The sequence below is a fragment of the Neoarius graeffei genome, chromosome 17 (genome assembly GCF_027579695.1).
Source record: "Neoarius graeffei isolate fNeoGra1 chromosome 17, fNeoGra1.pri, whole genome shotgun sequence".
NCBI lineage: Eukaryota > Metazoa > Chordata > Actinopteri > Siluriformes > Ariidae > Neoarius > Neoarius graeffei.
In genome coordinates, this window is record NC_083585.1 from 64,490,138 (window position 1) to 64,503,932 (window position 13,795).

Consider the following 13,795-nt stretch of genomic DNA (forward strand, 5'->3'; position numbering starts at 1 on the left):
CACAAAATTCTTTCACAGTGAGTGCTAGAAGGGTCTCCTGAATAAAATGATGTATTTTTTTGTCTGTCGTGTTAAAAATAACGACACTAGAGCGGTTTAAAAACGAGTGACTTTTCTCTCACGTTTATAATGGGTGTCAATGAGGGCTGTCAGCTGCCCTGTCCTCAGTTTGACGCTTGTCATTCAAAAACTGTAAATCCTATCATTTAGGTAGACACATTGTGTGAATCAGGACAAGTTTTCCTACTACTTTTGAGAAAATCATTTCTGCAGAGTGAAATTTGTGGCTGAAAACACAGTTAAAGCGAGAAAGTTTGAGCTTTATTTTCAACCTCTCTCCACTCCAAGTTAACGAGCTTCACTGGTGTGTAACGCAATAGACACCCATTCAAAAGCCGGATTTTCTCCCAGAACCCACATGGCGGTTGAGCCGGGACTGAACCGAAAGTGTAGAACCTAGCAGAAAAGTTGAATGCCAGATCCACAGAGGAGAAGTTTTCCTACGTTTTAGAGTTTGAATCACGTCTCTAGGTGAAAGCATGCCAGAGCAGCGGACGTTTGAAAAACGTTGAAAAAGAGCTTTTTTTTTCAATTAATTCCATAGAAATGAATGGGGTTTTTTGGGGCAATTTTTTCGCGACTACATCGCGAAAAAATCGTATTCTGTAGAGAAAAGTAATAGCGTAGCGAGTCCGATCGAGCCGCACGTTTTGATATATTGTTTGTCTGTGTGCGACGTACGGTTATCGAGTTATTCGAAATCGAAATTTGCGTAGGAGGAAGAAGAAGAAGAGGAAGAAATATGTAGAAGAACAATAGTTGCAGTGCTTTGCACTGCATCCTAATAAAAGATGTTTTTAAATTACAGTTACAGAGAATGGATGGATGGTCAGATCAATTAATCACTTCAGAATCCTGTTCATGAGAGAGGGAGAGAGATGCATTCATTGTTCGTTTAAACTATCACTGGTAAGACTGTTCAAGTCTATACGCCCTGTAGGAAACACACACACACACTGTTTCAAATCTCTTCACACTGAATAGCTATTTGCTAACATAGCCAGGCCACGCCTTACACATTACAAAAAAGCGGTTCTCTCTTTAAAGCCACGCCCACTCTCTCTGCCACACAGAAACAGGAAGTTCATTTCAGAGAAAACGAAATTCCTCAGCAGAAAGTTCAGAGTCTTTCTCTCTCAGTACAGGAAAATGGCAGAGGCTAGTGTTTCAGTAGATCAGTTCAGCTGTCCAGTGTGTCTGGATCCCCTGAAGGATCCTGTGACTATTCCCTGTGGACACAGTTACTGTAAGGTGTGTATTAATGGATTCTGGGATCAGGAGGATGTGAAGGGCGTCTACAGCTGCCCCCAGTGCAGAGTGACTTTCACCCCAAGGCCTGTTCTATACAGGAACAACATGCTGGCTGAAGTGGTGGAGAAACTGAAGAAGACTGAACTCCAAGCTGCTTCTCCTGCTCACTGTTACGCTGGACCTGGAGATGTGGAGTGTGATTCCTGCACTGGGAGGAAATACAAAGCTGTCAAGTCCTGTCTGGTGTGTCAGGCCTCCTATTGTGAAGCTCATCTTAAACCTCACTATCAGTCTCCTGCCTTTAAGAAGCACAAGTTAGTTGAAGCCTGTGCAGAGCTCCAAGAGAAGATCTGCTCTGAACACGACAAACTGATCGAGATCTTCTGTCGTACTGACCAAAGCTTCATCTGTTATTTGTGTACAATGGATGAACATAAAGGTCATGATACAGTTTCAACTAAAGCAGAAAGAAATGAAAAACAGGTGAGAACTGGACATCATTCTTCTTTTCCAAGTCATTTTATACAAATTCTATTTCTAATCTAATTTCTATTCAGTGGATTTAATTGGTTCTCTGACTGTCATTCTCAGTGAAGTAAATTTTTATTTCCAGTCAAACAGACATATGTAAAGAAATGTTAGAGGTCAGACCAGTCAGTCTGCTTTAAACAGCCAACACCCAACAACCTTCTTCCAGCATTTTACAGCTAAAGTGCTCATGTGACTGTGTTAAAGCTCTGTAACTGGAGATCATATTTCATAACATTTAATGATCTACAGGTTAAAAAAAAAATCTATCTTTCTGAATGTGGAAATTGGGTGTGGTTCTCTTCCAGTGGAATTGGGTGTGGTTTTGAATGTACACACAGCACCTTAAAGAAGTAAACCTGACTATGACTCTGGATTTTACTGCTGAACAAATAAATAACTCCCATGAATCCAGATGTGCACTATGCATGTCTCCCCCCCTCTAAACTCACTGAGAAATAAAAGGGAACAGTGATGACGCGCACTGCTCTCAGATCAGTCTTCTTCTTCTGTCAGGTTTTATGGCAGTTTACAAGCAAAGTGTATTACCGCCATCTACTGGACTGAGGTGCAATCAAAGCACAAGTGATGTTTTCTGATCTCGGCTCACCTAATAAGGTGTCTAAAGAAAAGGCTTTCTTGACTGCATTCACTTCCCTCTTCAGTTTTTCTCTTTGTCTGTAGAATTTTAAGCACCTTAAAAGAACATGATCTACATCCTCTCTCACTCCACAAAGTTCACATTTTCCAGATGGATGTTTGTTCACAACGTATAAACTTATTTAATCCAGTATGGCCTATTCTCAGTCTTGTAAACCAAACCTCCTCCTGTCTGTTTGGGTAACTCGGTTTGCTACTTGAGATCTTTTTGTATATTATATAAGTGTCTACCTTTCTTCTCCTTATCCCATTCAGCTTGCCATATGTTAACTTTATATTTAATGAGTACCTTAAAGTGCATATCACAGGTAAGTTCAGGAGCAAGATCGATGTAATTCTCCTATTTTATATTAAACTTTGGTCAAATATCTGGAACATTCTGCATTCTCTGCTTTTTGTTTTTTTAACCTTGCACAATACCAGAAATTTTCAGTTGAAATCAAGCCATGTGAGGCAAATTGGTCCGCCGCTGAAAAAAACTTGGCATTTGAATTTCCCGGCAAACATTGATTTTCGTGATGTCATCTGCGGGACGCCTCCCTCTGAATCCTGCATCAGCGCTGGTTTGTTTCTGAGAAAATTACCTGGTGATTTTCTGCAAATTTCTTCGTTATCGTGTAACTATTAAAATGGTAAACAGATGTATTGTAGGAGGGTGTAGTAACACCAATCATGATGGGATTAGTACTCATCGTTTTCCAAAAGACAGGACAATGAGAGAGAAATGGGAGCGCTTGGTCTACACAGGCTGTGCACTGAAACCGCACAAGCTCTCGCAGCCTGCCGGCGCTTCTGCAGGTGACGTCACGATTCTGGCTCCAGACTCCCTTGGGATTTTTCCAGACGCGTTTTGTTATTTTATTTTTTTCTGCTGTAGACAGATGGCCTTGTGCAAAATTACCCTTCTGGGTGAGTGGGTAAAGGGACATACTTTCATATAAAAAAACTAAATTGGTGCAGAATATGCATTTTAACTTCTGATCTACTGAGTGGAATACTTAACTGAACCTCCTCTTCTTTGGTTGCCTCTTTTGCCAGCTTGTCTGCTTCCTCATTGCCACCAACTCCTTTATGGGCTGGAACCCATACAAACTGGATTGATATTCCCTGTTGACTGATTGCAAATAAGATATTATTAATTTGATTCAATAAGTCCTGTCGGCATGACGATTCTCCACTTTGAACGGATGTGAGAGATGACACAGAATCGGAACAAATAACTGCTTTAGGGGGCCTAGTTTCTTCTATCCACTGTAATGCAATAATAATGGCTGTCATTTCAGCTGCAAATATAGACAGATGATCTGATGTTCTCTTTTTAATAGAGATTTTGTAATCAGGGATATAAACTGCAATACCTGTTTTACCCTCTGAATCTTTAGATGCATCTGTATAAACCTGTGTTGTATTATAGTACCTACTTCCTAAATATTGCTCTACGTTCTGATCCACTCCTCCAGATTTAGCTATCTCTTTGGTTTCCATGATCACCGTAGGGGAGCAAAACAACCAAGGTGGAGTTGTTACCAGGGGCACAGTCTTACTACAAATGATATCATCTATTCCCAATTGATTTGCTAATTTGTTACCATTCCATCCAAAGCTACTAATCTGGGATCTACCATACTCCCAACACTTATTGAGAACTTTTTCAGTAGGGTGTGATGCCTCATGTCCATTTAAATTAATCCAGTAAGCCACACTCAACTTAAGATGTCTGAGGCTTAAGGGCATTTCTCCTGATTCTACTTGCAACGCTGGTATGGAAGGAGTTCTAAATGCACCACAACATATCCTGAGACTTTTAGCCTGCATTCTATTGAGTTCATTAAGCAATGTCTTCAATGCTGAAAGATACACAATACAGCCATAATCTGAAACTGATCTTATCAGTGCAATATACATTCTTTTAAGGGACATCCCTGAGGCTCCCCAGTTGTACCCTGATAAACATTTCAAAACATTAATGCCCTTTTTGCATTTCTCAGTTATTTTCTGAATATGTTCCTTAAATGTTAACTTGACATCAAACCAAACTCACAAGTACCTAACAATATTAACTTGCTCTAAGGACTGGTTATACAACTTAAGCTCTAGTGTGGGACTCACTCTTTTCTTTGAAAAACAAATAAATTGAGTCTTTTCTACAGACAAATGAAAACCCCACTCACATGCCCATTTTTATACCTTGTTGATAACTAATTGCATTTTAGTTCTAATATCAATATTTTATCCTTTTATCCACAAAGCTCCATCATCAGCATATAATGCTCTATTGATTCGAATGTCATCTATTTTATTAAAAACATCATTAATGATAATGTTGAACAGTACTGGACTGCATACACTACCTTGAGATGTTCCATTTTCTATTGAATCGATGTTAGAGAAATTAACCCCAACTCTTACTTCTATTGTTCTGTCCTTTAGGAAGTCTCTAATCCAGTTAAACATCTTACCACCAATACCCATCCTATTCAGCTTAATTAACAACCCTTCCTTCCATAGCATATCATGCGCTTTCTCTCTATCAAATAATGTTGCTAAAACTGATTCGTGATTGACTTGTGCTTTCCTTATTTCATTTTCTAAACATACAATAGGGTCCATTGTAGTACGTCCACTACGGAAGCCGCTCTGGTGTGGGGAGACTAGACCTCTTTTTTTCAGTTTCATACACTAGCCTTCTAGTGATCATTCTTTCCATAATCTTACATAAATTAGATGTTAATGCTATTGGCCTATAACTTTTAACTTCAGTTTTATCCTTCCCTGGTTTTCCAATCGGAACCACTACAGAATGTTTCCAACACAAAGGCAATCTACCTTGCTCCCAAATCTTATTAAAAAGACTTAAAATTACATATTTAGCCACGTCATTGACTTCATTAATCATTTTATAACATATACCATCTTTCCCTGGTGAAGTGTTCCTAACCCCATCTAACGCTCTCCTCAGCTCAAATAATGTAAAATCCTTATCAAGTACACTCTCACTTATTACCTGCTTTTCCAGTCATCCTCTATTCTCATCTATTACTTTAACTCTCCAAGACAATTCTTCATCAGTTAAGTTCTGTGAACTATGAACCTTAACAAAACTTTTCGCAAGCATCTCTGCTTTCTCTTGATTAGTTACTGCCTCCACATCATTGTTTTTAATCACAGGTAAGGAAAACTCCCTTCTAATGCCTCCCATCTTTTTAATTATGCTCCAAACATCATCCCCTTTGACTTCTGCCCTATTTTAGAACAGAAATCACGCCAATATTTCCTTTTAGCTTCTCTTATAATTCTTTTAACCTTTTGAATGTGATTTTTTTTTTTTGTATCCCATTAAATTGGTATAGGAATGGTTTGATTGAACAATTTTGAAAGCTTTATTTCTAGCTTTAATTGCTTCCTTACAATCATCTGACCACCAAGGTACCATTCTCTTTTTCCCCATCCCAGAAGATTTGCCAAGAACCTCTTCTGCTGACTCATAATATATTTGTAATGATTGAGTTTAACTCAGGGCGGCACGGTGGTGTAGTGGTTAGCGCTGTCGCCTCACAGCAAGAAGGTCTGGGTTCGAGCCCCGGGGCCGGCGAGGGCCTTTCTGTGCGGAGTTTGCATGTTCTCCCTGTGTCCGCGTGGGTTTCCTCCGGGTGCTCCGGTTTTCCCCACAGTCCAAAGAGATGCAGGTTAGGTTAACTGGTGACTCTAAATTGACCGTAGGTGTGAATGTGAGTGTGAATGGTTGTCTGTGTCTATGTGTCAGCCCTATGATGACCTGGCGACTTGTCCAGAGTGTACCCCGCCTTTCACCCGTAGTCAGCTGGGATAGGATCCAGCTCGCCTGCGACCCTGTAGAACAGGATAAAGTGGCTAGAGATAATGAGATGAGACATACCATCTAGCATCTCTCTCAAGATTCTTTTACCAGGGTTATAAAAGTTGATAATTTTAACCTTAGTTTTACTGACCCAAATCTCAACCAGAACTGCTTCAACCTCTTTATCTATATTTAAAGCTCTGTAATTAATCCACTGCTGAATAAATGTGGCCACTCCATCTCCTGCAGTATCCCTGTCTTTATGCACTGCTAGGTATCCATATATTATTAAATCAAGTGATGGTTTTAACCTGATTTCCTGTATAAAGATAATGTTTGGTTTAACAACTTGTTCCTCAATAAAGTGTTTTAGTTCCTGACCATTAGCAATTAAGCTCCTGGCATTCCACTGTAGAATAGATAAAGTCATTATTAACTGCCACGTGGTGCTTGACTATCAGATACCCCTAATAGCATATTGTGAATGGAATCAACTGACAATTCATGAATCTCTAGATAATTTTCCACTGCTTTTTAAATTATTTTAATTCTATCAATTCTACTTGCTACTTGGGCTGAGCAATTAACCACTTCCACCATAAAAGCAATGAATTTTTTTCTTCTCCACAATTAAAGTCTCTTCAGTTACTTTACAGCATTTCAGAGTCATTTGAGTTTGACTCGGGGGTAAAACTACAGGAGTCATACTTCCTTTAACCCTTGATTTTACTTTGTTTTCTTTGTCAACCTTTTTAATAGCTTCGGCATAAGTAATGCTCTCTTTCACCTTAACACTTTGCACGTGAATTGCACTTTTATACATCTCACACCCTTTATAGGCCGCACTGTGTTCACCTCCACAGTTACAGCACTTGATTTTTGTTCCTTCCTCACATTTACCATATTCATGTTCGCCTCCACATCTAGCACACCTAGGTTTTGACTTGCACACAGAAGAAATGTGTCCATATCGCTGACATTTAAAGCATCTAATTGGTGGTAATTCCATTTACCTGACTTCACTTTCACTTTTATAGTACTCTCACTGTCATTCTCTTCTGAAAACTCCTCCAAATCATTAGTTTCACACTCATCTAGAACTCCTTTCAATCCCTGATCGCACCCCAGTCCACCAAACGCCAGTTGCAATGAATCTGGCAGCTCTTTCGCATTCCCGGAAGCACTCATCACGTTTTTTCTCAGATCAGTCTGTCCGTGAATCCCATTGAAAGTCACAGCTGCCTTTTGAACAGTTTCACTCCAGAGGATATTGCTGAACTACCTTGATGTTTCTGTCACACAAATAACATTGAAATAACAATCAGTTGACATTTTCACAGAAAACTAAACTTATATCATAAGTGGTGCAAACATATGAAGATAGAAGTCACTTCAATTTTGGGTGTCTTTTAATTTTAGTTAGTTCTAGAGGTGATATTTCTAGTTTTCATTGAAATGTTTTTATTGACTTTTTTTAGTTTGTTTTTTTTTTCTTTTTGGCTATAATTGTGTAGAAGATGATGAAATGTATTTAAAATGTTTTTTATTTGTTCTCAGAATGAGCTAAAGGAGGAGCAGATGAAATCCCAGCAAAGGATCCAGGAGAAGCAGAAGGAGGTGCAGGAGCTGAAACAGGCTGTGGACACTATTAAGGTGAGGAGTGAAGAGTAGCTGTGTTTCAATTAACCTGCTTAAAGGAGATACGCAGAACCATGGCCTCATTTTTTGTTCATAAATGCCTTGAGACCCCAAGAATGGCACAGGAATAGTTTTAAGCGTTAACAATAAATCTAATATCGTAATATTTATGATTAAAATGATTCATATAGGTAGCGGCCTGAGTGAATGACCTTGACGTCTGTAACGTCACAGCAGGAAGGCTATCGGTCCCATCGCCATTTCCGCTATACTAAAACACAGAAGTAACTGCAACTTCCAGTGTACGTTTTGAGCTAATTTATCGCCATGCCACGTAGATGTGTTGCTGGCCGGTGCAGCAACATGACAGAAGGTGGATTTATGTTGCATTCATGGCCCAAAAATGTTCAAACTGCAAAGATTTGGATGCATTTTGCGAGAAGTTCACAGGCACATTGGGCGCCTACGAAGTGGTCTCTCCTCTGCTCTGCACATTTTACTGAAGACTTGTACGAAACCTCTGATCTGTTGAGGAGCGTTGGCTATAAGCCAGTTTTGAAAGAGGGTGCAGTATCAACAATTAAATAAAACTATGAGAAAAGGAAAAATAAAAAAATAAATTTTTTTAAAAAAGGAAAGTAAGTTCAGTGGCACCAGCTCTCCCACAGTTTGAGCCGAGGGTTGTTGGTAAAACCCAGGATGTAACGGGACGTGACATATTATTGCTCAGGCAGCGACCTCCCTGCGGTTGTTGCGAAAACCGGCGATGTCCCGTCCCAGGTTTTAGTAATTGCCTGAGCCGAGCAGTAATGGAGGAGTACTCAGTATGGAGAAAATGAAGAATGAATGGAGCAGCCATCTGATTTCTAAACTGGATATTGTTGCCATCTCACCCTTACGTGGAAGAAGCGAATGAATGGAGAACTGAATGAACAACTGAACGTTAGATTGTTTCAAAACAATCGGCCACAAGATCGGCCTTCAAGAAGCGAGAACACAGACGGGCAAGCTCCGACTCTCATTTGGATACAAAACAACAAAAACAACACGTTTACCTGCATTTAGATTAATACATGTAACTTGTATTGTGTATTTAAGTTACCGGTCTAAGATTTATTTAATTTGCTTCAGAATGTGATTCTCAGTTCATCTGATTATTTAATGAGCCTTTTACGTTTTATCAGTGAAAATAGATGCATGTGGGCGGCACGGTGGTGTAGTGGTTAGCGCTGTCGCCTCACAGCAAGAAGGTCCGGGTTCGAGCCCCATGGCCGGCGAGGGCCTTTCTGTGTGGAGTTTGCATGTTCTCCCCGTGTCCGCGTGGGTTTCCTCCGGGTGCTCCGGTTTCCCCCACAGTCCAAAGACATGCAGGTTAGGTTAACTGGTGACTCTAAATTGACTGTAGGTGTGAATGTGAGTGTGAATGGTTGTCTGTGTCTATCTGTAAGCCCTGTGATGACCTGGCAACTTGTCCAGGGTGTACCCCGCCTTTTGCCCGTAGTCAGCTGGGATAGGCTCCAGCTTGCCTGCGACCCTGGAGAACAGGATAAAGCCGCTAGAGATAATGAGATGAGAATGAATAGATGCATGTACATGTATGTTGCATAAGTTATAACACCCATCCTGTTTTCATGAGAGTTAACCCACAATCAATGAAGTCAAATCAGTCTTAGTTGAGCAAGTCGGTAACGGTATTTCTTACTTTCACCATAAATTTTTATTTATATGACTTTGGTCTATAGCTGTCAAAGGCCGCGGCCTTAAAACCGGTTCCCGCAGTGACCTCACGCGCTCAGGGCTGGCTGGCTCAGCGGGGCAGCTCCAATGCCAAATTTGCGGTCGAGTTTAACTCTCAAAAAAATATTTTTTTGATTCCTATTTATGCAGCATACAAGAGTCAAGGATGGAGATACTATCCACTCAGAAATGTATTTAAAAATAAAGGTTCTGCGTATCTCCTTAAAATAGTGAACTAAAAAAACAAGGAATGAAAACCCGGGGTTTAACAAAAACAACTCAAATATCTCGAGAGAGAGTTTATTTTTAGAGTATTCGATTAGACCTCCATTTTGTGTGTGTACTAACAGAAGCGTTCACAGGCAGCAGTAGATGACAGTGAGAGGATCTTTACTGAGATGATCAGCTCCATGGAGAAAAAGCGCTCGGAGATGACGGAGCTGATCAGAGCTCAGGAGAAAGCTGAACTGAATCAAGCTGAGCGACTCCTGAAGCAACTGGAGCAGGAGATTGCTGATCTTCAGAGGAGAGTCACTGAGCTGGAGCAGCTTTCACACACACACAATCACATCCACTTCCTCCAGGTAACACTCACTGTCTGATCTACAGAGGGCGCTGTTCCTCACAAAGTTTCCTCCTAAAAGCTCATTACAGCAACAATAAATGTTCCTGTCTGAGATCCCAAGTGTGTCTTTGGTCTGATTCAGTCTGAGATTCATTCGTTCCTCTCCTACACTTTTCTCCTTCTCTATTCTGTGTTTCCTCTCTGTAGAGTTTCCCGTCTCTCTGTGTTTCTCCTGGATGTGACGACTCACCCAGCTTCACTGTCAATCAACTTCTCTCATTTGATGGAGTGAGGAAATCTCTCTCAGATCTGAAAAAACGAGTCGAGGAAATCTGTGAGGAGGAATTCAATGTAATCCATCCACAAGGTAAACAAACAAACATTTGTTCTGTATCACAGTAAAGAGAGCCATAAAATTAATGTAATGGAAATAAAACGTAAGCAGGAACAAAACCGCATCAAATCACAAAGCGTTAGTATTAAGGCCAATTTATGCTGACAACCCAGTCCTCGCAGATGGCGTCGCAGATGGCGTCGCAGATGGCATCGGCGAACCCCCCCCCCTTCACAGACGCTCTGCGCGCACCTCCCAAAAATTGTGACCACCGCAGACAGCCTCGCAGATGAGGGCTCTGATTGGTCCACTCTACATCCGCTGTACACGCACTTCCGCTTCCCTACTTTCCCGGTTTGGTTTGTTTTCACGACCGCCATTTTTAAAAACACAAGCGAAGATGGAGCAGCACGAAGAGCGGTTGATCAAGGAAGTGAGGAAGTACGTACATCTATACGACTCCAGTTCTAGTCATTACCGGAGGATAAACACTCCACTAACCACACCCACCAACTACTCCTAGCGATTTCGCGACTTCGCGCCCCCTTGCGTTGTGGTGGTGAATAACATTGCGCACGCCTATTGCTCCCCGCTCAACGATAAATTACAACTGTCTGAGAAAAGCTATCTGCGAAAGCCTTGTCGCAAGAGCATGCAGAGGCCTTTAGCCTCAGAAATTCATCTCATCTCATTCTCTCTAGCCGCTTTATCCTGTTCTACAGGGTCGCAGGCAAGCTGGAGCCTATCCCAGCTGACTACGGGCGAGAGGCGGGGTTCACCCTGGACAAGTCGCCAGGTCATCACAGGGCTGACGCATAGACACAGACAACCATTCACACTCACATTCACACCTACGGTCAATTTAGAGTCACCAGTTAACCTAACCTGCATGTCTTTGGACTGTGGGGGAAACCGGAGCACCTGGAGGAAACCCACGCGGACACGGGGAGAACATGCAAACTCCGCACAGAAAGGCCCTCGCAGGCCACTGGGCTCAAACCCGGACCTTCTCGCTGTGAGGCGACAGCGCTAACCACTACACCACCATGCCGCCCGCCTCAGAAATTACATGTGCAAATTACAAATAAATTTCCCAGATAAACAGGACCTTAATCACAATTCCACAAACTAATCTTATTGAACTTTACACATAACAAATATGATGAACATTAGATCAGAACCGAGGCCTTAATTCCTCCATAAAATCCATCAGAAAGTAAAAAAACACACACATTGTCAGAGCGTCAGCTGGGAAAAGTTTTTTGCTTCTCATGATTCTTACATTCAAATGCTGCACAGTGTGATGACATTTTGGCCGATCTCTAACTCGTGTCTGACTGAGAGCAGTGAGGAATCTAATTTTTCATTTTCATGCTTTAAACTGTTTTCGTGTCATTTTTCAGTCTCCATTTTGTCTCTGTGTCTCTACAGCTGCAGCAGTTCACATGATTTTACCCTCAAAACCAAAGAGCAGAGAAGATTTCCTGCAGTGTAGGTGTAACTAACACACACACACACACACACACACTCTTCAACTCAGAGGAGGACCTCCCACATGATGGTCTTTATTTTGACCTACATCACACAGAATGTGTATCAATAATAGTTTATTTATATCACACACAGAAATTGAGTTACACACACACACAAATCTAATACATACGAAGGATAAAATTCTGCCTAGTAATCTAGTAAACTAGTAATCTAATCTCACTCGGCAGAAAAAAATAATGGATTACTGTTATAAAGAAGAAAGCTAGTCGCACAGAGGCACAATGATAAAATACAATATTTCAACAAATACAGAAAACAATAAAAAGAGGGAAAGAATGAAATGACAGTGTGAGGAAAAGAGAAAGGAATGCTGATCTGAAGTGATAATCGTACTTTTGATAGAACGCTTGAAATTGCTGAAGCTAAGACTCTGGAAAGATTCATCAATACTGTTCCAGAGAGCAGCAGCTTTGAAGCGAATATTAAACTTGCCATCGTTAGTTCTGGCTGAAGGAACACAAAATGAAGATCTCGAAGCCAGTCAAGTTTTATACTTGTGCCTTGATGCTAAAATTGTCAAAGTTATCAAAGGCAGGCACCAAATAAACTAGAATGAAATTTAAACATAAAAATACTGTTTAAGTAATCTATAACATCAGAGAATTTCATCATCTCCAGCTTTTTAAAAATAGGAGGTGTGTGTTCATTAAAAGAAGCTAAATTAATAATTCTGACAGCTTTCTTCTGGAGTCCAGTTATCGGTCAAAGGGTAGCCTCATAAGTATTACCCCAAACTGTAACACCATATATTAAAAAAGAATAAATAAGAGAGTAGTACAGCTGAGTTAGAATACTTTGAGAAACATAGTGATGAAGCTCAGCAATAATTCCAAAGCCTCTGGAGATTTTCTTGCTCTACTGGTGGATGTGTTTCCTCCTGATGAGGTGAGAGTCGAAAACTACTCCAAGATACCTGATGTGGTTCTTCTGTTTAATCGGCTTATAATTAATTTTCAGGAAATGGTTCTGCTCAGTTTCTTTTGGGGTGGATTAAAAAAGAACAAAATTTGTTTTGTCAACATTCAGAGAGAATTTATTTGCACAAAGCCACGCGATGATATCAGAATTACTTTATTAATCCCCGGAGGGAAATTCAAATTTGCAACCAAGCTCCCACATATTGACCAATTCAGAATTTACCCTGGCTTCTAGAGAATCTAAAGATGAATCTGCCAGGAATAAATTTGAGTCACCTGCAAAAAGATGAAAATCAAATGTATTGGAGCAGCTCATAAAATCATTTATGTATAAGCGAAATCGAAGGGGGCCATGATGTGAACCCTGTGGTACTCCACATGAAATTGGTAAAGAGCTGGATGAAATATTACCAATTGAAACAAACTGATGTCTATTTGATAGATATGAGGCAAACCAATCATGGACAATCCCACGGATGCCATAAGAATATAACTTTGCTTACAAAATATCATGATCTATGCCATCAACGGCTTTACTCAGACAAAGAATGATACCACAGGAAAATTTGCCATCTTCAATTGCTCTTTGGATTTTATCAGTGATTTAGTAAAAGTGCATGTTCTGTAGATCTGTTGTCACGGAAACCGAACTGACCAGAATATATTAAATCAAACTTCTCTCGATATGTATTCAGCCTATTTTACATGAGTTTTTTCTAATATTTTTGATAGAC

At 40.5% G+C, this 13,795-nt stretch overlaps 1 protein-coding gene across 1 annotated transcript in view; it reads left to right on the forward strand.

The window, feature by feature from the left end:
* Positions 1–1,209: 1,209 nt before the first annotated feature.
* Positions 1,210–13,795, forward strand: part of LOC132901269 (E3 ubiquitin/ISG15 ligase TRIM25-like) — a 29,280-nt gene continuing 16,694 nt past the window's right edge. The window contains exons 1-5 of the mRNA XM_060943585.1: positions 1,210–1,794; positions 7,874–7,969; positions 10,042–10,275; positions 10,464–10,646; positions 12,039–12,081. Coding sequence (XP_060799568.1) covers positions 1,210–1,794; positions 7,874–7,969; positions 10,042–10,275; positions 10,464–10,646; positions 12,039–12,081 — 1,141 coding nt within the window. The remainder of the gene's footprint in view (positions 1,795–7,873; positions 7,970–10,041; positions 10,276–10,463; positions 10,647–12,038; positions 12,082–13,795) is intronic.